Raw genomic sequence first — 27,689 nt, 5'->3', positions numbered from 1 at the left:
TTGCTATCTTCTGTATCCTGAACATCCTCGTTTTATCTTTGTATTATTGGTCAGTAGCCGTGTTCTCTTCATTATTAACTTCTGACGAGTTTCTTTGAGAAGCGTGACTACTATCAATGGTTTGCTGTCTTTCTCCTTCAATATTGTTCCTCATAACTTCTTCCATTTTTGTATCTTCAATTGTTGGTAAAGAATTCACATTTTCCCAAATTACCTGACCCGAGTTACCATATCCTGGTATTTCAGATAATTTCACCCTAAAATAATCAATGTCTTTCAATAAAGAATGTTTTTCATTGAAATCCTTAAATTGAGATAATTGTGTACAAAAGCAGTCGACTAAAAGTTTCTTGTAGTTATCAAATATTTGCAGAAGAATCAATGAGCACTTAATTTCAGGTAAATATTTGGTTAGCACTTTAGTAACTGTAGTTGTTTCTTTGACTAACGTTTCCATATACAGGTGGCATTGTTGAGGGTGCTTGAGTGGTTCTGACAAATTAATAGTGACGATTGTGGCACAATGATTAACGGTACGATCGTACATGATAGATACCAATTTGGAGAAAAGTTCGTTTTCATGATCCTTATAATTGCTTAAAATTCTGGCAAAACTGATCTCCTCGTGTGAATTAGGTGGAGGTGAAGCATTTCTTGATTGTTTGGATATACCCTGTAAAGAAGATAACAATGCAATATTAAATTCAACTAGCTGGATACACAACGCAATGTGTTTGGTAGTAATATGCTTGAGTCCCGCAGTTCGAGTTGCTCCAGCATTTAAAACTGCTTGTGATGCTTTAGAATTCATCAATTTGAAGTAATTCAATAAATTATTTTCGACGACCGAACCCTTACTAGAGAATATTTTGGAGATAATAAGATATTCCCTAACACTTACTAACGATTTCAAAGTCAAATTTGGAATCATGAATGATTCATCATGGATTATTAATCTACCATTAAGTTGCTTATTAGATTTTGAACGCTTATCTTCTTTTGTAGTTTCATGTAAATTAAGCATTTCCATCCACGAGTCACCAGAAAATCCACTCTTCCCATCAGTCTCAATATACTCAGAATATCCGCAAATTTCGTCTATAAGTACTTGATGTTCTTGTAATGCATCATCCAGAGTGATCTCTCTCCAAACTTCTTTATCGCAATTGTTTGCTAATATTGCTAAAGAATTCAGATGGAATTTATGAATAAAGTAGCCAATATGATTCTTGACCCAATCGTTTAAAGAGTTACCTGCACCGCTAGCTACATACCCTGGGTTAATCAATTCACATTCCTGTAAATATGCAGATGAGAGAGCATATAAACGCAAATAATGATCAAGTGAGATTTCAGCGGTTTGTTCCAGTCGAACATTAATAATTTTAGTCAACCTAATTTGGGTCAATTCAATCGATTTATTAATAGCAAAGGTTATATCCAACGACATGACATCCAAATTACTTTCAGAATTAGGAGGAATCGCGGTAAGTGCAAAATCGAGTAGTACCTTTTGTTGGACAGTAAGACGCCGCAAACATTCTGATAAACAAGTATATATTTTTGTTAGCATGATTTCGAATTCCTTTGGTGTCATACATCTTATATTGGAAGATAAACTGTTGCCTGAAGTTCCCCCTCCAGGCTGTAATAAGTTATTATTTGATTCCGGTGGAGCAGAAGAAGATCTTGAAGGTGCATTAGACATATCGGCCAGGGAGACACCCAGCCTGGTACTGCTAGGCAAATTAACCTTTATAATATCTTTGATTTCGGTAATTATTCTATCCTGATAATTTGCATACGATTGAGATAAATGACCAGATTTCGCTAAATTCCTAATATATTCCTTCAACTTTTCCCTTTTATCTTCTGAGATCGATTGATATGAATTGTTCACTGACTTTGCGTCGTATTTTTTGGTTTTGTTGATGGAAGTGGACATTCTGTTCAAGGTGTCCTGGTAAGATACATTATTGTAGTGTTGGCGTAAATCTTCCAAAAGCAAATCTATAAATGCACTAATATATCCTTTCGAACATTCTTGTTTTAAATCCTGTATTTCAGTATTCAAATCTGAAATTGCTGGTACTCTGGAAAAATCTACCGCAGGGTATGGTAAATCTGGATATAACGCTTGCTTTTCCTCGTCGGGATCTTCTAATTCTATTCCGTTGATCAAGTGTTCTGCAACTACAATTTCGTTCAAACTCTTAGCGTGATTGCCGTTCTCATATGATTTTCGTGCCAAATCGATTATTGAAATTAGATATTTCAATTGTAACAAAGAAGACTCTAAATGCTCAACATTCTTTCTTTCGTTAACCTTATTTAAAATATCTAAACCTCGTTGGCATTCTTTCTCCTCAAGCAATTTTAATTTATCCAATATGTCATGGAATTTTACTGCACAATTTTCAGACTGTGATTGTATTTCTTTTATATCACCAATAGTATTGAAAAAAGAGTCTGACGATTTTGAGATTTCCTTTATTAGATTCACTTCCACTATATCCAAGTAGCGAGATAGCTCTTCCTGCAAATCATTATTCTTGGCCAAAGTAGATTTGACATTTTCATCTGGTGTTTCGTTATCTGAGAATAAATTACAATCACCTATAACTTGTTTAAATATTCTAGGATCATCTAACCTGAAATCAGGATCAAGGAAAACTTTCGGGATAGATGATATATCATCACCATTATATTGCAAATAATTATTTTTGGTTGGGAAATTGGAAAGAGAAGATGACGCTGATAAATTGCCGTGTCTAGAATTGTCCAGTTCAATAAATTTCTGGAGCGTGTCTTCAGTTAGTAATCTATAGCTCAGATCAAAATTTTTGTAATCTTCTTCAGTTCCATGTATTAATGACGCTTCTAGTTCCTTATTTTCAACTTTCAGTTTTAATTTCAGTAATTGAATCTGCGGTATATCTTTGAGAGTCGGATTCCGTAGATTGTTAACTGTCGTCATCCCACCATTTATAATCACCGTATTCTTAGGTGCCCTATTCCGTTTAGCTCTTGATGAATCTGATGCAATTGTTAATTCGTATATAGAATTAGGCCCCAATGGAGAAAATATATCGTTACTCTTACCATCTTCCTGACTGTTATGGTTATTCAATATTTGAAAATATGCCGACGACAGAAAACTACTATCCGCGTCAATACTATTTTTAAACGATACAGCTGATCCTGATCTTCTATGTAAATTGTGGTTTGGTAATGATACAAATGAACTAGATGAATATTCTGACCCATTTGCCAAGTCATCATTCAAATTAGCACTTCCATCGGTGGATAATCGGATAGGACTTTGCGAGGACAATTTCTGTTCAGAATTAGAACCAGATGACTCTGCCGACATTTCAGTTTACCTCAATTATCCTGCTAGCTACTACTCAATGACAATTACAGTCCTACACTATTTGTTCTGACGCTAGAAGTGTTATTGATATCAAAATGTCGCAGATCTTGGTGGGGAGACATTTATAAAATCTTGCGACATCGTATAAGGGAATTAGTAATTCTATAAATTTTCAAGAAACTACATTAATCCTTAATTTAATAGGTTATAATATAAAGATGTCTGCTGGAGGTGACAACAAAAAAGAAGAGACAAAGCCAAAGCCATGTTGTGTCTGTTTAGATGAGAAAAAGAAGAGAGATGAATGTCTTTTATTCAATGGCCAAGAGAGTGGTAAGTGTGACGATTTGATTTCCAAATATAAGGCTTGTATGAAGGGCTATGGATTTGAAACCCGTTAAAAACACAAGAATACTTGAAAAGTTGTAACTGCGTTAGAGAGTTATACGTAGGTGGTCTTACTTGTACATAATACCTTACATAGACTTACAAAGATTTAGATTATAAATATGCTATAATATTCTATTATTATAAATGCCAATATGTGTATCAGTAGTGTAACATAATCAGACGTCATTAAATGTACCGTACGTTTTAATTCCTTCGTTGTTGGGAAGAGAGTGGTGCCTACGGCTTCGCTTGTGCCTATGGTCGCCGTGTCTGGTGAACTCTTCGATTTCATCTCGGATATGACCTTCGTCTGCTTCTGATTGACCCGCATATTCATGGTGCATTCGTCCATTGACCTTCCCGATAATCCGGTTTTGAATGATATTATCAACCAACACTAATTGTAGACAATTCATCACTACCGGTACAACGAACATAACGACGAATATCTCAAATTCGTCGGGATATTCATCTAGCCACACCAATAGTATGTGACTAGTTATCCATAATAATTCAGTTTCAAAGCATTCGACTATTCCGTATAAAAAAATCTTGGTGATCATAAGCGATCCAAAATACACAGCTAATTGCTTTAAAAACGCTCTAACCGATGGCTTCTCCAGGTTTGGCCCATATTGGCCTGATTCAATCTGCGTGATTTTAAGCCAGTTTCGACAAAACCTGTTAATGGCATTAAATACAAAGTATAAGACCAAAACTCCTATGGTACAATCGAATACTATATTTAAGAAATACCAATCACATGGATCAATATCACCAGTATCGTCCTCATCCTTATTTCTAGCACACTTCACGCCTGGATCTTTCTTGGATTTCAATATCGACAAAAATACATTGAACACATGAACCCCAAACGCACCAATTAATTGCTTCATCACGTCAAAAAACCACACTGGCCACGTTCTTCTTAACGGATACTCATAAAATCGTTTAACTATTAACGAAGATAAACAAAGCACTCCCAAAAACGCTTGTGTTATAAGTGAAAATGTACCTATTAGTTCACATTTGCCATCATCATCACCATCATCAGGGTGCTTTGGCCTATTGCCAGTTGTTTGTAAAGATATCGCCACGAATGTTGTTAGCAAAATGCTGGGTATTGATTTCATATCACTCTAGTCTAAGATAAGAAAGCTATAGTTTGCTATATTGTATCCTTTCAATTCAAGATTGTATACTCTATTTGCTAAACAAAATAGTTAACTAGCAATGCTAGCTATTCTATTATTTTGGTTTATAATTTATATACAGGCTGGTATAATTTATTTGCGACCATGCAAGCTACCGGATAAGCTAGTTGTATCTATTCTTCTGTAACTATGGTCCTGTTTTAAATACGTAGTTGGTTTGTGATTTTGCTATACTTTATTCCATTAGAGTGAAATTCAGCACATACTCGATGTTTTAAGAACTCTATAAGATTTTCCCGGAGATTTAATAAAAATTCCATGAAATGCCGCAAACTTTCCTTAAGATATGCTCTTGGTGAAGAAGCATCTTGTTTAGTGACATAGTTCACATCAGAAATAGATACTTACTTGTAATCAACTGCTTATCGTCTAATTTGATAAATCCACTCGATTTGAAATTAAAATCTTTCGATGGCCTGTTAGAAAGAAAGTTCATAATATACTCCATAAGATTTGATGATATTCTTAGAATGCGACCATTTCCGTCTTATTGAGGCGAAATAACAGTCACCTTCAACCATATACCTAATGCACCAATTTCCCACGTCTAGACAATTAGCAGATTCTATCAAATAATGCAGTGATTTCCAGTCGAGATTGATGAATAGATAAGATAATCGTGATTCCAAATCGTCGAGATAAATTTTCTCAAGACTTGCAAAGCTTTTATGTCTAAACCTGTTGTAGGCTCATCCGAAAACAACATAGATGGCTTACTTAATAGCTGAATTTACAAAGAGACTCTTCTTTCTTCTCTCCCAGATAAGTTCGTGCTATGCGTGGTAAAAGACAGAAAGATTCTTCACGTATCGGTTGTAATTCTAATGTAGTCAATAACGTGTTCACTAATTCATTTCTCTCGGGTAATTAGCGGTATGAGGTAATCTTAAGTCTACTTGGAACATTTAAGTCTCATACACCCAAGTCTGGCCAAAAAAAAACTGTTTGTAATAAATATCCATTCTTTTATTAATCTTCTTTTCCGCAACTATATTCAATTGACCCAGAAAACGATAGGTCTTTGTTCTTAATATTGGTTCTCAAGGAGAGAGCTTCAACGAAGTGGTTTTTCCACTTCCTGAACCACCCATTATAGCTATTAACTCACCGCTGTTTAACTGAAATATCGCCTGAATCCTTTTATATCCTTTACAATTACCTGCTGCTTCTACATAATCGCTTTTTTTACACTATTCCTAACTGTATGGTTAAATTTCTCATACTAAGATTGACTATGCCATGCTCACTTAAAATATTAGATTGATTATATCTTAAATTTACAAAATAATTATTTCTATATTTTTAAGTCTTGCGTTCTCGTATGAATTGCTTTTAATTTAATAGCTAAATCTTCTGCTCGAGTAGATTGAGTTTCTACTATCTCTTGAAAACTGGTTAGAATCTACATATTCTACCTTTCGTGTTTGGTCTTCCTGACCACGATTCAATTTAACAGATTTAACATTTATATAAATAACATAATGATTTGCAGCCATTGGATCTACATTGGTACAAGTAGATGAAAAAGGAAAGTTAATTGGAGTTATTGGTTATTTCTCAAAGAAATTAAAAACACAAGATACTTATTATTATGGTTCAGCAAGTTTTGGATCAGCTAAAAAAGTATGTTGTATTTCAAAATCATATTCAGATAAGAAATCTAACCATTAAATTTTATTTCTAAAATATTTTGTAAAAATATTTTGTTTGTTTAAGATTCCAATATTTGGGTATTAACATACTAATATTAAAATCACCTATAAACTGAGATTTTATATCTTCTTTAAAAAGTTGGTAATGGAACTTATTAAAGTTTTACATGAAGAAGCTTGGAACAGAGAAAAGAGAGAATTTTTAATGAGAGCAGAAATCAAACCATACTGTGGCAGCAGAAATCCTGCTCAACTTAATATATAGTTCTGTATTTTTTATTAAATAGAACTTATTTAGTATTTAATTATCCATTATTAGTTGAAAAAAAAGAATCATTAATAATATTTTTAAAATAAGTGTCATGTAGGCTTAGATATTGATTAAAGAGCTTACTTCACTAGTGCAACAATGGTTATTGCTAATTCTTTACATTCATTATTAGGTTTAATATAATTTCTATTTGATCTTTTAAAAATCTTTAATAGATTATCATTGTACTCAAATTCAATATTAACATAGGTTTCTACTTGTAACCAGGGTTATGACCATCGCTTTATACTAAATCAACTCATGTAAAATTCTGAATGCAAAAAAAGAAGTTTTCATTAGAGCGCAAATAATGCGGAATTTGAATATATTACCGTTTAGGGTTTTAGGACTGCACTGCGATGTCAATAACTAATTCCGCTCCTAACATGCCTTCTTTTATGACTCACATGTTGTGTTATCTGCTGCAATATAATGTTGAAGCGAACTTCTTACGGCATTTTTTTAGTTTTTGCGTTTTAGTTATTGCGCTCCCAAATCAAATTCATGTAACTAACCTGGCTTATGATCCACCTAATTCACAATGCATACGGCCTCAAATGTTTGCGTGCCTGAGTTAAGAATCTTCTTATAAATAGCACCCTTTAGGTCCATAATCTCAATGACTTTATTGGCTCAAGAATAATCAATATGCCAGGAATTTCAACTAATAGTATTCACGCGGCTGATGAAGTGCACAAAGTGGCTGATGTAATGACGCCAATTCATGTTACAACTACGTATAAGTTTGATGACGATCCAGAAAAGTTAATTAAAGACGAGGATTTGCCTGAAAATTCAATAATTGGAAATGTGGTTTACGCAAGAGAAACAAATCCAAATTCCGAAAGAGTAGAAAAGCTTTTAGATAGTATTTTAGACGGGCATACTGTGGCATACACTTCTGGTTTAGCTGCTTTTTTTGCTGCGTTGACGTACTTTAATCCTAAAGTAGCTAGTATTGGTAAAGGTTATCATGGTTGTCATGGCATATTGAATATATTTTCTCGTCTCAAAGGTTTAAAGCAAATATCTTTAGAAGATGACTTGAATCAATTGAATGCGGGAGATTTGATTTGTTTGGAAACCCCTGTCAATCCGGACGGAACCGTTTTTGATATCCAGTACTATGCTGATAAGGCACACGAAAGAGGTGCATTTTTGTTAGTTGATTCGACATTCGCACCTCCTCCGTTGCAAGATCCATTCAAATGGGGGGCTGATATGGTATTTCACTCGGCCACTAAATATTTTGGAGGGCACAGTGATTTGTTAGCCGGTGTGTTGGCGACAAAGGACATCAATGTGAAAAATCAATTGGTAAAAGATCGTGTTGATTTGGGAAGTAACATATCTAACTTGGAGAGTTTTTTGTTGATTAGAAGTTTGAGAACCTACGAACTTAGAATATTGAAGCAAGCGGAGAACGCAGAGAAGTTGATCAAGTTCTTGGTAGATAACAGAGAAAAGTATCCTAAGTTGAAAAAAATTTCTCATTCTTCCTTACAAACGGAACCATTTGTCAAAAAGCAACTTTCGAATGGATATTCGCCAGTATTTTGCATTGAACTTGAAAGTGAAGCTGATGCGAAACAATTCCCTTCCAAATTGCGTTATTTTCACCACGCCACTTCTTTAGGAGGAGTAGAAAGTTTAATAGAATGGAGAGTTCTTAGCGATTCGACTGTCAGTCCTACTTTATTGAGGCTTAGTGTGGGTGTGGAAAACATTGATGATCTAATTGCTGATGTTGACCAGGGGCTTAAGTCAATTGCTTAATAGAGTTGCCAAACTTGAAATACATATGTAGAAATTATTCAAGTTGTAATCGAAGCCTAAAGTGAAAAGACGCAATTTTTGGCCACAATATAAAGGAGGGACCTCGACCTTCATATTTTTATATTTTTATATTTTTATATCTTAATAAGATTTATGAATATGCGTTCTATAAATTCCAGCTATGACATCCAGCTATGAGATCCTCTAACTATTTCACCATCAAAGGGAACTTGCAATTTTCCTGGTAGTACTTTGATGCATCGAAGATCTAGCTGAAAAGTCTTAACCATTGATTCTAATGGTGACTAAGCAAAAACTAGGTGGAGAGCGAATATAGCGCGCGGCATCGCCCAAATAGTCTTAAAAAGAGATAGCTGCATTTTTATTACTCTATATATACTTTATAACAAATCTTTTATAATTCGAGTAGCTAGGTCTACCAAAAGATGTATATTCCAAAATATTATGCCCAAGAGAACGAAGAGCTGCAAGAAAGTTTAATTAGAGCCAACCCATTAGGAACGGTTATTAGTACTGGAGAAAGTGGAATTATTGCCAATCATATACCGTTTTATTTACACGTGGACAAAGACACCAACAAGAAATATTTACAAGGACATTTGGCCAAGGTTAATCACCAAGTCCCATTATTTAAAGAAAAAGGGGAGGTCTTGGTTATATTTCAATCTCCAAGCTCGTACATTAGTCCGACATATTATCCAACCAAAAATGAAACTCATAAGGTCGTTCCTACTTGGGATTTCGCTAGTATTCATTGTTATGGGGTTCCGCGACTCATAGATGATTCAGATTGGGTTAGGTCGCAGCTTGATAATATTACTGCCCAACACGAAACTAAGAAACCTGTTCCTTGGAAAGTCAGTGATGCTCCGGAAAATTACGTAAAACTAATGCAAAAAGCCATTATTGGAGTAGAAATTGAAATAACTAGAATCGAATGCAAATTTAAATTCGAACAGAAAATGAAGAGACATGATATTGATGGGGTCATTGACGGGTTGGTGAAAGATGAAAAGCCAGAAATCGCAAGTTATGTTACAAAGGCAAACGAAATACCCTAATTCCCGTGAACTTGATCAATATATTACTAAATAAAACTATATATATTTATTTAGTATATTAAATGGTTATGCTACTTACGCCGTATTGTTCCAACGCACGTTCTATAGGTGATTGGTATAGAATTGATTCGCTTTCGTCTCTTACCTACAAGCTACATTAGTAGATCTTATCTCTGAACCTTTTATCGGCATCAGAAGATTAGTTTATACAAGTCCATTACTAGCGATAAGATTAAGCAAATGAAATGAATGAAAACAATTAAATTAATAAGCAAATATAAAATAATTTCTGCAGTAAAAAGATAAATGATTAACAATGAATGCTGTTAGCAAAATGCTCGGTATTGATTTCATATCACTATATTTTAAGATAAGAAAGCTATCTCTTACTATATTGTATCCTTTCAATTCAAGATTATATACTCTATTTGCTAAACAAACACAGTTATCTAACTAGCAATGCTAGCTATTCTACTATTTGGTGTATAATTTATATATAGGTAGATATAATTAAATCTGCAACCATCGAAATGACTCTCTGATTGTATTCGAATAGGCTAGTTACATTGTATTTGAATGCAATTATGAACTACATTTGAAAACGAAACTGTAGTATATAGATTTATAACTAGTCCATTATTGATATAAAAATCAGAATGGTATTGCTAAATATGTAGTTAAATTTTTTTTTAATACGTAGTTCCTTCAGAAAATGAAATAAATTAGCTTAATACAAGTCCATTAAACAACGAATAGGATACAAAAAAAAAGATGATTGAAATGAAGGAAAACAATTAAATTAATAGGCAAAATATGAAAAGATTTTTGCAGTAAACAGATCAATGATTAACAATATCTATAGTTCATCATTCGTTATTTTTCCAATTGCCCAATAAATGAGTTGCCAAGCCCTTTGCCTGGCCAACTATGTTCTTATTTTGGTTTCCAAGTGTAGTAGAGTTACTGTTACTTGAATTTGATTGGGGGCTATTGATGCTGTTGACATCTGGCGATGGGCTTCTTATACCATTCTTATCAGCGACCTGGGATAAAGATGCGTAACTTGGAGTTGTGTTATCAACATGGGGGATTATGATATCATTACTTGACTCTTCTTCAGAATCACTTTCAGAATCAAATGAAAATGTATTCTTCGGTTGTTTCTCTAATGGGGGTGTTGTATTTCCCAGAAATGCATTGGCAGACGTGGTATGTGGTGGTAGAGGGGATGCTTTGCGTTGGGTATTAGATAATGTTTTTTGTAATTGCGGCATATCCAGTGATGAAATAGCTTCGCCTTGGTCTTGGAGTTCTTCATCTTGGTCATCATTTGTATCGAAAAACGACAGAGCTAGAGCCTTGCTATCATTTTCATCTTGTTTTGTGAGCCCTCCACCAAAGAACAGCTGTGATAACGAATTCGAAGACGTAGACTGTTTGGAAATTGAAGTTGAAGAATGACGAGGGTTGATGCTGGAAACTGGACCTGTAACTGGTTGACTTTCGTAAGTTGGGTACTGATGCTCATCGTCATTGTTTGAAGACCGAGTCATGTTGTGCGTAAATACCAGTTGAGCCAATGACTGACTTGAATTTCTAGTACTGATCGACAACCCATTTTCTGAATCATCAGAGTCATTTTCACTATCTGAATCACTGAAATTGAAGGGTGACGCCTTTTTATCAGAAGGTTCCGGACTGTTAGATTTCTCAAACCCTTTGCTATTGTCATTCGTTTTTTCGCCATTACTGTTACTATTGCTAGCGAAATCATTTGCTTTAGAGGAAGAATTATCATCATTATTGCTAGTTGGATAATTCAAATTATTATTGTTGATAATTGATGGGTCAATTATTGGCATTTTTTCATTATTGAAATCTTCGTTTTCAATATCCTCATAGTCAAAATTAGAGCCTAAGGTAATATTTTCTGGTACGTCGACAACATCAGGAGCCTTACTATCATTCTTATTATTCAACCCATAAATTGCATGATCAGGATCACAAGTATAGACCGTATTGTAGTCATAATAATAATCATAACCTCTATTATTCGCGTTATGGGATAAACTTGAAGTATAAGGATTATCATCGTCACTTTCTTCGTCCGATGAGCCATAATTTAACGTCGTAGAGGGTAATAAATGAATACTTCTATGAACCTTACTGTTTGTAGTGGAGATTGAATCAGTGTCTTCAGTATTGTCATTATTACTAATGTTTTTAGTGCTCTCCTTGCTAGCTGACAAAGATAAGCCTGGTACTGGTGCGTTAGGAGAAGATGGTGATTTCACTTTTAAGAAAAACCCTCCTTCATCATCGTCATCGTCTTCATCGTCTTCATCGTCTTCATTCTCGTCATCTTGATCTTCATGCGGTGTTTCGTACATATAGTCTTCCTCATCATCATCATAATAATAGTCATCCTCGTCATCATCATAATAATCGTCGTCGTCTTCGTCCGAATATTCTTCTACTGCAATACATTGCTGTACCTCGTCATTAAAGTGGATGCGACGTTCTTCCTTAGGAACAGGGGATGATGTATTAGTAGTGGAATTTGCTCCAGCCGATACATCTGCATTATTAGGTGGGATATTGGTAGCATTATCCGATGAAGTGTGTTCTGGCTGGTTCGTCTCGTTCTTTGGTGCTTGATGACTGTTTGAATTTGCTGATTCCGATTTTTTATCATCATTTAGCTTCTGTAAGTTAACTATGCTATTATTCTGAGAATCTATATTTTTGTACTGAGAATTTAATTTAGCTGAAATTGCATCATAGTCATCAAATTCAGGTGGTTCATTCTCGTTATGCAGTTGATTTTCATTGCGAACTTGCGATTCATGTTGTTGGCGTTGTTTATCATGCATTCTATTCGTCGCAAGTTGCAACTTCAATAAGTTTGAATGGCTAATCATCATATCTTGAACCGTTCTACGTTTCAAAATTGGTTTAGGTCCTTTCTTTTGCTTGTTAGGTATTGAAATATCCCCGGCGACCGCACTTGTAGCAGTAGTGATTCTCTTATGATTATCTTCTTCATCCGCCTCTCCATTTTCCTCGTCCTTCATAATAGGACCATACAACCAAGTGACATCGCTATCCTTAGACCAATTCACTACTTCCGGGCTGATTGTCTTCAAATTGGATCTACGTTGCGCCCAGGTTCTCCAGCTCGCATTCTCGAGCCTCGCCGAATTGGCAACATCTTTCCGCTTTTGAATAACATAACGCCAACTCTTGGATATATCAGAAACATCCCATTGGTGTGAAAGGTAATCCACATGTCTCGATGGCTGGTATTGAATATCTGTATCATCATGCGGTAACATTTCCGGACTCTTTAGAACTACCGGTGATTGCAACTTATGGCTTTCTCTATCGGCTTCATCATCATCAATAACAGCATCATCATCGCCATCCAATTCTCCCTTGTTGTCAGACCTGCCATCCAGGGGTGAAGCATTGTTTGCCGAGCTCATTTCCGATTCTCCTTTAGAATCCAACTCCCCTAATTTAGCCTTTTCTGCATCAGATGGTTGAATAAATTCATCCAAAAGCCCAAGCGATCTCGTTCTTTTCAATTTAAATGTGGTATTTTCGAAATGATCATCATCTTCGGCTTCAACGTGCTGAGAAGTGGTAGCGCCACCAGTGAAAACATCACCCAAATTGTTAGTGGATGACATATCTTTAGGTGGTTTCTAATGTTATTGAGGATGAATTATCTATAAATACAAACTAACTGCTTAATTTGATTAATTAATTGTCTCTATATATTATAGGATAACTTTTTTATTTCATGATCGGAAAGGATTGTATGGGGAAAGGTTTTGTGTAACATTTTTCATTCTCATCAACATCCTGCTATATACACGATATAGGCTAATACCGGATTGCTAGAATCCTTCAATTTATAGTAAATTGCCAGATATGAACTCGGATATGTAGCTTATATTGAAAGAGGTATTTCTAATTTGAATTTTGACAGAATTTGTGGAGTTCAGTATGGAATTGATGAAGAATATTATATAGAGAATAGCTTTTGCACCCTGTAGTCGTATTGCAACAACCATATACGGAAAGACCCAATATATACATAGGATATAGCGGCGTATTGGAGCGTATTGCTTAATGCAGAGAGCTATACAATAATTGTAGGAAAAGAAATTCGGTAAGTGTAAATTTTACCAACGGTTTATCTACATGCTACCAAAAGATATATCCCGTAGAATGCCGACAATATATGAGTAGGGGGGTTTGCACAGTGAATAAAGCAACGAATAGTTTGTACTTGTCCTTCTTGCTAGAAATGCTGAATATTAGTAGCCATTACTGCATTTTGTTGTGTCATTATAGGATATTAAAGATTATGGTATCCAAGTATATGATTACGGACTATGTCGGCTTTATATGATTGTGGGAGATAATAGTAGATATGAAACAGTTATTTATCATGAAAGAAAGTATTTCAAATAAGAGGCTCTGTGGCCGAGTGGTTAAGGCGGTAGACTCAAGTTCTACTATCGTAAAGATGCACGAGTTCGAACCTCGTCGGAGTCATTATTTTTTTAATTCTTTTTTATACGTGAAGTCGCCTGGGAATATATTCATTTATTACTATTTAATGCCTTATTGGCCCTATACTTTGAGAGTTGGTATGAATGCTGAACCGTATGATATTCTTCGCAATTTGTGACTTTAAATTATCTAATGCTAATAATTGAGCTGTAAGCAAACTTAGCTGGGTTGTCTGCAACTGTTCATTATGGTCAGCGGAAATATGGTTTCTCTGAAATGTGACAATTTTCGAGGACAAGTATGTAATTAAATTGTGCAATTTTATTTCTTGTTCGAGGTTTTTTAGGTCGCTGCCACTTGGTCTATGTTGCAAATATTCTATGATGCTCTCAACCTTCGCATGTAACTGGGTCACAGAAACCGACAACTCTTCATTATACTTGTCTAGTTTAAAGTCATTGTTGATGTCATTGACATCTCGTGATATCTCTGATGAAAAATAATTCGGATGGTTCACTATAGTCGAGGTAGCAATATTTTCCGTTTCATTTGCCAATATTGATGTGCGTAGTGGTATAGGCTCATTTTCGGATAAAAAGCTCTTGAATGGCTCATAATCCTCTGCATTATGGAAACTACCCATATTTATTAATGTGAACACTATTGGCATCTCGTGTGTGGATATAAGCCTTTGAAAGACCTGTAGTTGGTTCAAAACAGACATTGTAGCAGAATTAGGAACTCGATCGTTAATTAATTGGTAGAACCCTACCATGGAATATTGAGGGAGAACAGCCTTAAACTGGTCCAATCTCTTCTTCAAGAACTCTGTGTTTATATCTAAGTCATTATCGAATAACAATTCAAACGATGTAGTCACTGTGATAGTAGCCTTATCAGTTGTTCCTAGTAAGACGCCGAATTTGCTTTTCTCACGTCGTGTTATATGATCTGAAAGATTGAATAATGCAATAGAATGTAGTTGAACAGTATGAATATCAGACATATTGATTATCTACGACAAAAACCAACACCAATTGTTGTTCCAAAATATCGACCCGTTCATGTTATATCTTCCTGATGTAATTGATGACGACATTGTAAATTTATTTGCGACATCCTGTGCGGCTTTTTTTTTTTTTTTTCTCTTATACATTTTATTAAAGCTGAAGACCTCTTCCCTCTTTCATACTTCAAGAGACGGATTCTGACAGGTTCTAGGATAGTAAATATATTGGTTAATATATAGATAATGATAATGTCTGTACATGATCCACTTTCTAGGAAGCGATCTTTATCAAATCCTAATGGTCAAGAAGGAAGTGTTTCTAAGAAACTGAAAAATGAAGATGATGCCACAATGGATAGGAACAACAATACTGTGTTCTCTGAAAAGATGTATCATACGTATGTGAAGTCTGCATTGGAATCGTTAGATAAGGTATGTATTTGGATTTTGGTTCTATGAATTGTAAAAATGTGAAGATGAATATAATTGACTAACATTTGTCTAGAATGATTCCTTACCAGTTGATAATTTAACGTCTAAGATTAGTTTACCTATCTCGCACAACCAAGCAATATCGGTTTCTAATTTTAATACAGTGTTGAAGATATTGATATCGAATGTTTCGAGGTTGGATAATAGCTCATGTAACAATTTAATATCGGCCATACTTGAATATAACTGGCTTGGGGTGAAGCCAGCAAGTGATTCGGACGGCGCATATTTTACATTTATAGATTTATATTCACACTTTTTGTCCGTTCTAGTGTCTTCATTACCTAAATATTTGCATGAAGTAACAACTAAGTTAGTTAGTGAGTTTATTTCGATAAACATTAACGAGAACCCATCCGCAAATCATCACGTCATTTTAAATAAGATCATTAAGTTCATTCCAACAAGTGTTAATTCATTTCCTGCAACCTTACAGAAGAACTTTCCCCATCATTTATCTTCAAGTACGGAAGAATTAACGAATTTTGTTGGTAATTTAATAAAAATATTGACTTATTGTCTGGAATTACAATACGATATATGGCAATTAATCATTGAATGCTGCATCAAATTAGATGTCGAGCTACAAAACGAGTTAGATGATTTAGATGATGATGAGATTGAGGAGTTAATTAATGGCGAAGAGGACGATGAAGAGAGCGACAGTGATGACGAGGATGCGAATGATGATGGCGCTTCCGACATTAATAGTGATGATGAAGATGAAGTAGTAGAAGGTGAATTTGAGTATATGATTGATCCGGTAACATCGACAGTAAATACTAGAAAGCTTCTGAGAAAACTCGATTCTATTATACACTTATTATTAACAAATACATCAAATTCGTTTACGGTGGATGAATTGAATAACGGAAATGGAGTGTATTTGTTCAACACTATTACATCATTATTTAAAACGCATATATTACCAACGCATTTCACTAAACTGATACAGTTTACTTTATTTCATATTTCCCAATATCAACCCGAATTGGCAGACTCATTTTTAGTGTTGCTTATAGATGTTGCATTTAATACAACTGAAATCTTAGAAAAGAGATTGAAAGCTATGCAATATTTGTCGTCATACATCGCCAGAGCCAAAAATTTATCGAGACATCAAATTGTCTTTGTTGTTAGTTATCTTATTGGTTGGTTAAATAAATACGTAATCGAAAGAGAATGTGAAATCACAGATTACGACAATGATAATAAAGGTAGAAGTACAAACAATAAACAAGGTGGTGGTATGGAGAGATTTAAATTGTTCTATGCGGCTTTCCAAGCCCTTTTGTATATATTCTGTTTCAGATACAAAGTGTTGTATAAAACACAAGGCTCGACAGAATCATCGAGTGACTCTGAATGGGAATGCGACTTAGATAAATTTTTTCAGAGAGTTATTATTGCAAAATTTAATCCTTTGAAATTTTGTGACGAAACTGTTGTATATATCTTTGCTAAGATTGCTACCAAACTAAATGTTTGTTACTGTTATTCAATCATTGAGCACAATAAGAGGGAAAGAATGTTGCAAACGAATGGAACTAAAAACTTGCCTTCTGCTGTTGGTAATTTTAAACAGAAACAGGAGTTTCTTGATTTAGAAGCATACTTTCCTTTTGATCCTCTAGTATTACCCACATGTAAGGTTCTAATTGGAGAAAATTATATAGAATGGTCTGATGTGAATCCTAGTAACGAGGATGAAGACGATGACGAAGATAGCGGTAGTCATCCCGAAGAAGGTTTATCAGATAGTGATAACGATAATATGTCTAGCGATGAGGATGATTAAGAAGTATTTATGTCTTTCTTTAATAAACAGAACAATTAATTAATATGATCGAATAGCATTCCTTTTTACCTTCATTGTATAAGTACATTATTAAAAGATTCTTAATAAATAAAATAGGAAAACTTCAGGGGTGTTTACAGAGGTACCCAATGCATTTCTAGTGGAAACAACCCGTATGTGTTCTTAGCAATTGATATATACAAGGAATGAAAAAAAGAATGAGTGTGCTAGGAGTGCTATATAGTGCTTTCAAGGCTTAATATAGGAATAATACTTGTCTATTAATTACGCTAGTCTCTAATAGTGATATCTTCAAAATAAAAATATAAATCCATTCAAATCATTTGGCAGAGCGATTTGACTCTTTGGGATATCTATTCTAAGCATATCAATATATAAAACCACTATACAGTTTATTCCAAATATTAATCTTAAGAACGTACACATTCACTAAAAACCTCTAATCTTCAAAAATAATTTCCAAGGCTGCCTTATCTGATTCCTTGTTGATTTCATCAGTGGATTGGTTCTCTGGGATTGAAGATGCAAAATCAATGATGAAAACCTTGCCCTCTTTCGTGTAGAGGATGTTAGCCTTCCATATATCTCCATGAATGATCCCATTTCGATGTATGATTTCCAATTGCTTCTTAGCCTTAACGTATGTTTCTGTATCTCGTGGCATGGTAACAGTTTTGATAAATTTGAATAAATTAAAGTTTCCTTTGGCTAGATAATGATTTGCAACAGTTACTTTGATGTATCCTCTTCTATGTTGCACGTAGCAGCTATTGAATTCGGGGTTGTTCGCTAATATTTGGCAAAATAACCGTTCAGAATTATAGGCATTTAGGCACTGTTCCAATACCTCTTTAGGGCTCGATACATATCCATAGTGGATTGTGTTTGCCATTCTAGTATCATATATTTTGCTACCAATTTTTCCTTATCGTCCACGGGAGAAAGTAAATATTTCTTCATATAATAAGCTTCAAACTTCACAAGTTGAGAGCTATACAATTCCCGATTTTGCATGTACACATCTTCGGCCTCGTCAAAATCTAGCTGCTGCTCTTCTGCTACTTGTATGATATGCGCTTCACTTCTCTAACAATTGCAACCTTGAAATTTGAAACACTTCAAAATCAGCGCATTTAATTTCAAACATCTTGCATAATATTGATTTGCTCCTTCACCTAGACCATTGATGAATGAATTAGAGAGACGTGATCATTATCACTAGAATAAAGTCTTTATAATAAGAACTATATTTTAACGTTACTGTTTTGGAAAGGTTTTGTGTATCTATCAATCACAGATAAATATGTTAAAAAAAGACACAAGATCAGTAATCTTATGGGATTAGTATATTCATAAATAAATGTGGAACAGCTAAGAAATAACAGTCATTGAAAGATTTCACTCGTTAAAATATCTATACTAATGTATATTGATATAAAGAGCGCACTGAAATACAAATGTAAAAAATATAAAAAAATGATTCCATCGAGGATCGAACTCGAGACCTTCTCTGGGTGAGAGAGACGTCATACCGCTAGACCATAGAACCTTCTATGAGTTATGTAAGTGAACATACTCATATCTATACAAGCTATGTAGGTATATAGATTCCGGTACACATCCCAGAATAGAGATCAAGGTATTAGGACCTAAATAGAGAGTAATTAGTTAGTTGTCAATCTATAAGTTAAGATATAGTTAGATTAGTAGAATCTACATAGTAGATCATGAGTTAGTTATAAGAATTACCTAGCGTATACCCAGTTCCCTTACAAGACTTTAGGAGAACATGCCTTTATCCATGTTAGGAAATCTATTTGTTATAAGCAATTCTGTAAATTTCAAATAGTCTATTACACGTACGGTTGAAAGTATAAGAGGAAGTAATTCTCGTGAATTTCAAAGGAAGCTTAGGGATTAGAAACTAAATAGGGAGCAACTAATCTAATCATCAACCTAAATATATAACGAAAATTGATGACGATGAAATAGCTGGTACTATACGGAACATACTTAGATTATCACCGGATGGAAAGCTAATTAATGTTATCTCACGATTTGCTTTCGTTGATTATGATTTAAGTAATCGAGATGAAGAGTTGGAGAATGTTTACAAACTCGAGTTTAAAGATCACTTAGTTCAGCCTATCTGCTCGTTTTTGCTGAAAACCTTACATTTAGGCATAAAACTCAAACCAACTATCAAGAGTGTAAAATACCTGAGTGGTGTACCATCGAAGGTACTGTCAGACCTACACATTAAAAAAAATGGGCAAGTATTCTGTACTATCGAAAGAAGATGTTCCCAATAATACCACGTTACGTAGGACGGAATACTTCAACGATTGGAGCCAACATTTTTGACCAACCCAATATCAATAAATTCATGAAACAAGCGATCGTTTTTTTCAAAAGGTTTATTTCAAAACAAATATGGGTATTGTTACAGATTCGTATGCTATCTTTGTGGAGATTGACCTAGATAGTTTCGAAAGAAACATAAATGAACTCAAAGGTAGAGCAGATTTTTCGAGCACAAGACTCTACCTCTTAGATATAAAGTACTGGACTGTCTTTCAGCCTCGTCTACGTTACGAGAAGCACTAATGTACTTTTTTTACACTGCTTTTGTTGATTATGAAACAGAAAAGATTAGGCAGGAAAGAATGCTTAAATTAAGAGAATATTTATGGGCTACTCCGGAACAGAATGAGGAGCAAACCGAGATCTTGGAGTACAACACTGAAAGATCAGATGGCTCGTCCGGTAGTAGACCGGGTACATCTGGTACACAATCATCGACAACATTGGTGTTTAGTGATGAAGCAGATGAAGAGTTGGAAGAAGAAGATCTTCTCGAATTCACATCCAATGTGGTAATATTTATAATTCGCAGCTTGTTGCAATTGATGCCCATTACATGAAGAAGTATTTGCTCCGTCATGTTGAAGACACAGAAAAGCTCGTTGCAAAGTTCTACGATCCCCGAAAGGCCAATAACCAATACGGCTATTAGAGCTTATTAAAATTATGTCTTAGGGCTTATAACAACGAAAGATGGATGTACCCCACAAGAGAGGATACATGAAATTCCGCCTTGATAGATACTATCTAACCAAAGGGTATTTCAACTTGTCTCATTATATAGAAACCATACCGTTAGATAACAAAGACATTGAGTTGTACAGAAAGGCCAAGGGACAGTTGGAAGTGATTCACAGGCATGGAATTATACACGGGGATATAAAGACAGAAAATATACTTTGTGCAAGGGACGGAAAAGTGTATATTATTGATTTTGCATTTTCCGTCACCAAGAATGAATGGAACACTCAGAAGAGTATGGAATCTGATATTAGCGACTTGAAATATGTCTTTGGTCTTGATGAAGTGTAAAATATATACCTGAAATAGCCTAATACCATATTTTAGTCGAATTGAAAGTAGTATCCACATATTTCATTAATAGTCGTATACACTTAAGATAGAACTGTGTCATCATAAATTAGAATATTATTACAAAAATAGGAATATAAAATTCTAATTGTTTATTGTTATAGTAATAAAACATTGGTATAAATAAGATGCAAAATGACCTAGAAAAATCGAAATAGCCGGAAGAAATCAACCTGATGAAATATATACTGCATTAGTATTTTTGGATATGCAGCAATTCTTAACATTCAACAGCTTTTAAAATCGTAACTTCAACTTCTTCACATTGGGAACCAATGCTTTGATCGTATAAGTTGTAGAAGTCACCAGAGTTACACTTGTAGAAAGTAGTTTGGCTACCTAAAGCTAATTTTCCAGGGGAATCAGATCTCTTACTGTTGGACGAATCACTAGATTCGGATGATGAACCAGAGTAGTCACTTGGAACAACCGACCAACCAGCGGCGTATATAGTTCCAGCTTGTGGAGGTGGACCATCGAATTGGAATTGATGACCAGCTACAATTGCACCAATTCTGTCCTTGCTATCTCTCAATACACCATCTTTCAAGGTAACAGACAAAGAGTCGGACTTGAGACAAGTCTCGCCATTTTCAGTACCAACAGCTTTGCTGTCAGCAGCACCAGTTTGTTGAACTTGACCGTCATTGACCTGACTAGCCACATTGGCAGCGGTCTTATCGGCAACAGCAGTAACACCCGCCTCTTGACTCTGAGCAGCAGCTTGACCGTTAGGAGATCCAGTTTGTTGTTGTTGTTGAACTTGACCATCACCAATTTGGTTCATAACATCAGCAGTCTTACTTGGGGAATCATTTCCGCCAGCACCGCCCGGGGCACCAGAACCTTCACTACTAGAACCTGATCCTGGAGTGGATCCTGAGTCTGAAGCCCCCCCTGGGGAACCTGAACCTTCACTGGCTGAACCTGAACCTGATCCTGGGGTGGAGTCAGATCCTGAAGCACCACCTGGAGCACCAGAATCTTCACTACCTGATCCAGATCCTGAAGCACCACCTGGAGCACCAGAACCTTCACTACCTGATCCAGATCCTGAAGCACCACCTGGAGCACCAGAACCTGAACCTGATCCTGGGGTGGAGTCAGATCCTGAAGCACCACCTGGAGCACCAGAATCTTCACTACCTGATCCAGATCCTGAAGCACCACCTGGAGCACCAGAGCCTTCACTGCCTGATCCTGGAGTGGATCCTGAGCCTGAAGCACCACCTGGGGTACCAGAACCTTCACTGCTTGAACCTGATCCGGAACCTGATCCAGAACCTGAGTCACCAGAGCTTCCACTACCTGATCCTGAGTCTGAACCCGAGCCTGAGTCAGAGCCCGAGCCACCACCTTGTTGAATCTGACCATCACCAAGCTGGTTTACAATATCAGATCTCTTTCTCAATGCTGCTGCTTCGCCTGTTGGAGCTGAAGCACCAACATCGCTTGCTGGTGTTGGTACTGAAGCAGTTGCACCGCTTTCAACTGGAGCAGCAGAAGCTCCTATATCTGCTGGTGCAGTTGGTACAGACACTGCTGCATCACTAGCAACCGCTCCAGCAACAGCTGAAGCTTCTGTTTCATCTGCGGAACCACCAGTTGGAGCTGCCGGTGCAGCACTAGTTCCTGTTGAGCCTTTTCCGAGGGTCTTAATGGATAATGCGAATGATCCATCATAGTTACTAGATGCACTAGCACTATCAATAGTACCACTAGGAGTCAATGTTGACCATGGTTGAGATGGAACATATGCTGCATGCGTCAAGACAGCTAATGTAGTTAAAACTGATAATGAAAAAGTTAACTGCATGATATTCAAAAGTATAATTATCGTGAGCTAATTATAAAAAGATAATACACTCTTAATAACTAATAGGATATTACCATAATTTATACTTTTCTTAGCTTTATTTATTCTGTATATACAAACTACTGCCATCGAACCAATCCTAGTATTATTCACATAGTATTCGACGAATAGTGTTTTTAATTCCATATTAAGAAGGTTTGGATCATTAACACTGGGTTTTTTCGCAACCTCGCTCAAAATTCTAAATGCTCATAATAGGCAAAATAAGCTCTAATTCACGATACGGAGAATAGAAAGGGTTAAATAGCCATTGAAATTGACTTAATTTGAACTATCGTGGGCTAACTATTTCTAATGCTTTCATGAATACCGGCCTATGGAAATACTGTTGATCGTACATCGTATGATGATTCAATTTGTATATCCTGTCTAATTAGTATGGAAGTCTTGCACTTATTTCTCTCATCGATTAGCAGGGTCCATATGTTTGGCATTTGGGTTATATTTCGAGATATATGTAGGAACATATGCCTAAGCTATTGTTTAAACTTATTGACATCAAAAAGGTAAATTAGTTGTCTCAATATCTAGACTATAGAGTTATAGAAACGTCGCACTTCACCATAAGATTTGTACCACTTACTTATGAACAGCCTCTTCAACTAAGAATGTAGGCGAAGTTGATTTCGCACAATGCTAGGCTATACTACGTTCTTTTTTCTGTTAATGATTTCTGGTTTGATAATGACTAGTTTACATTACAATCTAAATATTTACCATAACAAAAACAAAAAACAAAAATAGTGCTATTGTATAGCCTATTAGTGTTTCCCCTACATCTTTTAGAATTTATGTTGCAAGAATATATACGGAACTAAATTCTCTGTAGTTAGATTGCTAGAGTGTTTCGACTGCGTTGGATCAGGCAGAGAATTAAATTCTGGATCTAGAAAAGCTACTAGTTTGGTTTGTGTCTTCCGTAACTATTGAAAGCACTCTATAAAATGAACTACGGAATCTTGATCAGTTTTACTTTGTGGAGTCCTTCTAGAAACGACCTGCAAATCGGCACATTAGCACTTCTCTTAAATCTAACGAAAACAAAACAAGACAAATATATGATCTGAGAAGAAGTCCCTCATCTCCGGATCATAGGAATCTAATTAGCTATATCATAGCCTTCTTGAGGAAATGTATATGAATATACTGTCTATATCCGCCCCACAGTATGTCTTAAGCAATACATCCAATATACAGTCGTATATAATAGTTGCTTTACATTGACGTGGGTTACAAACTTTCCCCTTTTCTATTTACATATCTACGTCCCCTAAATACAGACTTCGCCTATGCGACACGGTACCGATTTGTTCTGTACCTGAAATTAATCATGGCTATAATCCTGCAAGGTTTCGCCTGCTTCTATTGGGGCTTTACAGTTCAAAAAATCAAATCGAGCAATACCATTTCTAAAATGGGTGAATATGACGTCCGATTCGATGTACTCGAGGAAAAAAGGGAATAAAAGTGGCTTCGAGGAATATGTGCATCTGAGTTGTAATGCTTCAAAACACAACTATAAACCATATTTCCGAAAAATGTTTATAAATTGGGAAAGCTTCGTTCCTCATGGCCCAATGGTCAAGGCGTCTGGCTACGATTTCGTATCCACTTCTCGGTTGGAACCAGAAGATTCCAGGTTCGACTCCTGGTGGGGAAGCTTTTTTTTTATTGCGAATATTATGCATTAACTAAATAGATCAGAAGTATCTATAGTATTATTCTTTTTCCTTACTCCAATGTAATACATTTCTCTCAGTTCATCCCTGCACGCTGAAGGCTTCATTTTGAATACTTTATGAAACATTTTTTGTAACTTCTCTTTTAGTAAACTATCTTCCTTTCCGGTATAAAATTTCATTACCATGCTGCCATTCTTATTCAATAACGCACTCGCTAGTATCAATGCCCCATCACATAACTCCATACTAGCATAATGGTCGTTATCCTTGATGCCAGACGTGTTAGCCATCATGTCGCTTATTATTAAGTCAACAGGTTTTTCTTCACATTCACTGTGGTTTTTATTATTATTAAAGAATTCTTTAATATTGTTATGTGTCTGTTTCGACAATATATTTCCTTGTATGAAGCTTGCTCCTTCGGGAGGGCTACAATTGATTAAGTCAACGCCTATTATATTAGCATTAATGTTCAAAGATTTGGTACGTTCAATCGCAACTTGAGTCCATGCGCCAGGCGCAAAGCCTAAATCCACTATATTTTTGGACTTTCTATTGAATAATCTGTATTTATCATCAATCTCGATCAATTTGAATGCTGCCCTTGACCTAAAGTTCTGCAATTTGGATTCCTTCGTATGCGAATCTTTTTTTTGGCGATTTAACCATCTAGACGATGAAACTGACTTGGATTTCCATCTCAGTCCTAATTTTCTAATGAAAGAAGCATTACCCAATGTCGTTGGTACAATTCCTCTTATCATTAATCTCGTCCCTTGTATATAGAATCGTAAAATATTCTTACTACTCGAAATCCATTCTATAAATTTATATCCTGCATATTAAAACATCATCTCTTCTCATAAATTTTTCATTAGCTTTATATCATGATCATACCAAAGGTTTATTACCTCCAGATTAAAATGCCCCAGGATATATTAAGTGTATTAAAGGATAATCCTCAAAATGTATTTGGGTTGTTCAAAGCAGAGAGTCAAGAAAACTCTGGATATTTTAATGAGTTAATCAAAACGTTTTTGGATCCAATAACGAAGGAATATTCAGTGCTAGATAAAATTTATGTAGACGGATTAGATTCTACACAGGTGTATGGACAAACAAAGATTGTATTAGAAGGGGCATGTGAAGCTTTGTTGTTTGACAAAATACCAAAATTAAAATTAGAGCATAGCTTGAACCATGATAGTGAAGAGGAAGCTTCTGAAAGTGATGAAGAGAACATGCAACAGCAAAATGAATCGGATGATCAAGAAGAAGAAAATGAAAATGATAGTGATAGTTTTGATGATGTAGAAGGACAAAATGAAGATGATATTGAAACCTTAAATGAAGATGATGAAGAATCTGAAAGCCTTAATGGTAATGATGCCTCAGAGGCAGAAACACAAGTACCATCGGAAGATGAAGATGTTCGTCCTCCTAAAAAAGATTCATTTGGGTTGAATGATGAATTCTTTGATATTGATGATTTTAATAAACAAATATTAGCATTGGAGAATACTAATAATGCAGGTGACGAAGAAGAAATAGACTTTTTTGGTGATTTAGATGAAGAAGATGATGATGAGGAACAAATGGAATACTTTGATGATTTTTACGACAAGCCAGGCAAAGTAAAAACATCAAACTCTTTGGGGGGTCGTCAAGGAGAGAATGAAGATGAAGAGAATGGTGATGAAGAGAATGAAGACGAAGGAAATATCGAAGAGGATGAAGAATTAAATGAAAATGAGTATGATAATGCTGTTGGATCGGCTATGTTAGATTTATTTGCAGACGAGAAGCAAAAATCCAAGGATACAGAAAATTTATCTTCATATCAAAAGCAACAACAACAAATTCAAGCAGAAATTGCGGCTCTAGAATCTGAATTGGTAGCAGATAAAAAATGGACTATGAAGGGAGAAATAGCATCTAAAGATCGTCCTCAAGATTCTCTATTAGATGACCCAGAGTCTGCAAGTTTAGATTTCGATAGAACCTCAAAGCCAGTACCAGTTATCACTCAAGAAGTCACTGAATCAATAGAAGATTTGATTAAGCGTAGAATCAAAGAAGGCGAATTTGATGACTTACCGAAAAGAATTATAACAGACATTTCTAAATTTCATAATAGGCAAAAGTTTGAGTTATCGGAACAAAAATCAAGCAAATCTTTGGCTGAAATATATGAAGATCAATACAATAATGTCGATGAAAATAAAGAAGTATCCGAAGAATTACAAAAGCAACATGATGAAATAAGTGAATTATTTACAAAAGTTACTCACAAACTAGACTCATTATGTTCAGCACACTTTATTCCAAAGCCTCATCAAATGAAAACTATTGACATCAAGGTATCTGATGCTGCATCAATTAGTATGGAAGATGCACAACCATTGCATGTTTCTAACGAGACAACGTTAGCTCCTCAAGAGATATATAAAATTGGTGATGATAAGCCCGCAGCAAATGGTTCCAAAGGTAGGTCAGAAGTTTTGCTTAAATCTGGTTTATCCTATTCTAAAGACGAATTATCAAGAGAAGATAAACAAAGACTCAGAAGAGCAAATAAAAGAAAGAAGTCGAAACACTTTAACGAAAGAAAGGAGTATCAAGAACAGAAACAGAAACAAGACACCACACCTTCTAATAGTAACAAGAGACAGAAGGTTAGTGATGTTGTCAATACTTTATCCAATGCTAAGAATGTCACAATTATTGATAAGAAAGGTGAACTTAGGGATGCGAAGGGTAATATTAGAAAATCTCAGAAACCTAAAGGTTCAAGTGGCTTTAAATTGTAGATCTACATAATTTTAATGAATTAAACAATATACATATAATAGGCATTTTTATTTAGTTGTAGAATTATACTGGAATTTCGCAACCATTTTGAGAATTTTGCGAATTATTGAAATTTAAAAAGAATTATTCCTTGTACATATTACTATTTAAATGGTTGAAGGTAATTTTATCAATTACTGCACAAGATTGAATTCAAATGGACTTGTTTCTATGATTTACAGGA

At 35.2% G+C, this 27,689-nt stretch overlaps 15 protein-coding genes and 3 non-coding genes across 18 annotated transcripts; 9 read left to right on the top strand and 9 right to left on the bottom strand. All coding sequences in view use genetic code 12, as the record gives it.

The window, feature by feature from the left end:
- Positions 1–43: 43 nt before the first annotated feature.
- On the bottom strand, positions 44–3,373 carry DEHA2A01254g (DEHA2A01254p; the record flags this gene model as incomplete). The annotated part of the gene is made up of 1 exon (XM_456393.1): positions 44–3,373. One exon carries the CDS (start codon positions 3,371–3,373, stop codon positions 44–46), a length of 3,330 nt encoding a protein of 1,109 aa, XP_456393.2.
- Positions 3,374–3,591: 218 nt separating this feature from the next.
- DEHA2A01232g (DEHA2A01232p) lies at positions 3,592–3,774 on the top strand (the record flags this gene model as incomplete). The annotated part of the gene is made up of 1 exon (XM_456392.1): positions 3,592–3,774. The coding sequence occupies one exon, from the start codon at positions 3,592–3,594 to the stop codon at positions 3,772–3,774; it is 183 nt and encodes a 60-aa protein (XP_456392.1).
- A 165-nt stretch (positions 3,775–3,939) lies between these two features.
- On the bottom strand, positions 3,940–4,896 carry DEHA2A01210g (DEHA2A01210p; the record flags this gene model as incomplete). The annotated part of the gene is made up of 1 exon (XM_456391.1): positions 3,940–4,896. The coding sequence occupies one exon, from the start codon at positions 4,894–4,896 to the stop codon at positions 3,940–3,942; it is 957 nt and encodes a 318-aa protein (XP_456391.2).
- Positions 4,897–5,545: 649 nt separating this feature from the next.
- DEHA2A01188g (DEHA2A01188p) lies at positions 5,546–5,683 on the bottom strand (the record flags this gene model as incomplete). The annotated part of the gene is made up of 1 exon (XM_002769904.1): positions 5,546–5,683. One exon carries the CDS (start codon positions 5,681–5,683, stop codon positions 5,546–5,548), a length of 138 nt encoding a protein of 45 aa, XP_002769950.1.
- Positions 5,684–6,774: 1,091 nt separating this feature from the next.
- On the top strand, positions 6,775–6,894 carry DEHA2A01166g (DEHA2A01166p; the record flags this gene model as incomplete). Its single annotated transcript, XM_456389.1, has 1 exon — positions 6,775–6,894. The coding sequence occupies one exon, from the start codon at positions 6,775–6,777 to the stop codon at positions 6,892–6,894; it is 120 nt and encodes a 39-aa protein (XP_456389.1).
- Positions 6,895–7,587: 693 nt separating this feature from the next.
- Positions 7,588–8,715, top strand: DEHA2A01144g (DEHA2A01144p; the record flags this gene model as incomplete). Its single annotated transcript, XM_456388.1, has 1 exon — positions 7,588–8,715. One exon carries the CDS (start codon positions 7,588–7,590, stop codon positions 8,713–8,715), a length of 1,128 nt encoding a protein of 375 aa, XP_456388.1.
- A 446-nt stretch (positions 8,716–9,161) lies between these two features.
- DEHA2A01122g (DEHA2A01122p) lies at positions 9,162–9,797 on the top strand (the record flags this gene model as incomplete). Its single annotated transcript, XM_456387.1, has 1 exon — positions 9,162–9,797. The coding sequence occupies one exon, from the start codon at positions 9,162–9,164 to the stop codon at positions 9,795–9,797; it is 636 nt and encodes a 211-aa protein (XP_456387.2).
- An 866-nt stretch (positions 9,798–10,663) lies between these two features.
- On the bottom strand, positions 10,664–13,489 carry DEHA2A01100g (DEHA2A01100p; the record flags this gene model as incomplete). Its single annotated transcript, XM_456386.1, has 1 exon — positions 10,664–13,489. One exon carries the CDS (start codon positions 13,487–13,489, stop codon positions 10,664–10,666), a length of 2,826 nt encoding a protein of 941 aa, XP_456386.2.
- A 792-nt stretch (positions 13,490–14,281) lies between these two features.
- Positions 14,282–14,363, top strand: DEHA2A01078r. The gene has a single exon. It is a non-coding gene; the product is annotated as a tRNA-Leu (tRNA).
- Positions 14,364–14,424: 61 nt separating this feature from the next.
- DEHA2A01056g (DEHA2A01056p) lies at positions 14,425–15,327 on the bottom strand (the record flags this gene model as incomplete). Its single annotated transcript, XM_456385.1, has 1 exon — positions 14,425–15,327. One exon carries the CDS (start codon positions 15,325–15,327, stop codon positions 14,425–14,427), a length of 903 nt encoding a protein of 300 aa, XP_456385.1.
- A 246-nt stretch (positions 15,328–15,573) lies between these two features.
- DEHA2A01034g (DEHA2A01034p) lies at positions 15,574–17,620 on the top strand (the record flags this gene model as incomplete). Its single annotated transcript, XM_456384.1, has 2 exons — positions 15,574–15,762; positions 15,836–17,620. The coding sequence occupies 2 exons, from the start codon at positions 15,574–15,576 to the stop codon at positions 17,618–17,620; spliced, it is 1,974 nt and encodes a 657-aa protein (XP_456384.2).
- A 460-nt stretch (positions 17,621–18,080) lies between these two features.
- On the bottom strand, positions 18,081–18,533 carry DEHA2A01012g (DEHA2A01012p; the record flags this gene model as incomplete). The annotated part of the gene is made up of 1 exon (XM_456383.1): positions 18,081–18,533. The coding sequence occupies one exon, from the start codon at positions 18,531–18,533 to the stop codon at positions 18,081–18,083; it is 453 nt and encodes a 150-aa protein (XP_456383.1).
- Positions 18,534–19,118: 585 nt separating this feature from the next.
- Positions 19,119–19,190, bottom strand: DEHA2A00990r. The gene has a single exon. It is a non-coding gene; the product is annotated as a tRNA-Val (tRNA).
- A 1,508-nt stretch (positions 19,191–20,698) lies between these two features.
- DEHA2A00968g (DEHA2A00968p) lies at positions 20,699–21,037 on the top strand (the record flags this gene model as incomplete). Its single annotated transcript, XM_456380.1, has 1 exon — positions 20,699–21,037. One exon carries the CDS (start codon positions 20,699–20,701, stop codon positions 21,035–21,037), a length of 339 nt encoding a protein of 112 aa, XP_456380.1.
- Positions 21,038–21,317: 280 nt separating this feature from the next.
- On the bottom strand, positions 21,318–22,913 carry DEHA2A00946g (DEHA2A00946p; the record flags this gene model as incomplete). The annotated part of the gene is made up of 1 exon (XM_456379.1): positions 21,318–22,913. One exon carries the CDS (start codon positions 22,911–22,913, stop codon positions 21,318–21,320), a length of 1,596 nt encoding a protein of 531 aa, XP_456379.1.
- Positions 22,914–24,536: 1,623 nt separating this feature from the next.
- On the top strand, positions 24,537–24,633 carry DEHA2A00924r. Its single transcript has 2 exons — positions 24,537–24,574; positions 24,597–24,633. It is a non-coding gene; the product is annotated as a tRNA-Arg (tRNA).
- Positions 24,634–24,660: 27 nt separating this feature from the next.
- DEHA2A00902g (DEHA2A00902p) lies at positions 24,661–25,419 on the bottom strand (the record flags this gene model as incomplete). Its single annotated transcript, XM_456377.1, has 1 exon — positions 24,661–25,419. The coding sequence occupies one exon, from the start codon at positions 25,417–25,419 to the stop codon at positions 24,661–24,663; it is 759 nt and encodes a 252-aa protein (XP_456377.2).
- A 123-nt stretch (positions 25,420–25,542) lies between these two features.
- Positions 25,543–27,465, top strand: DEHA2A00880g (DEHA2A00880p; the record flags this gene model as incomplete). Its single annotated transcript, XM_456376.2, has 1 exon — positions 25,543–27,465. The coding sequence occupies one exon, from the start codon at positions 25,543–25,545 to the stop codon at positions 27,463–27,465; it is 1,923 nt and encodes a 640-aa protein (XP_456376.2).
- Positions 27,466–27,689: the final 224 nt, after the last annotated feature.

This window comes from Debaryomyces hansenii, assembly GCF_000006445.2.
Source record: "Debaryomyces hansenii CBS767 chromosome A complete sequence".
In the NCBI taxonomy this organism is placed as follows: domain Eukaryota; kingdom Fungi; phylum Ascomycota; class Pichiomycetes; order Serinales; family Debaryomycetaceae; genus Debaryomyces; species Debaryomyces hansenii.
The sequence above is the reverse complement of the archived record's forward strand: the minus strand, read 5'-3'. Positions and strand labels throughout refer to the sequence as shown.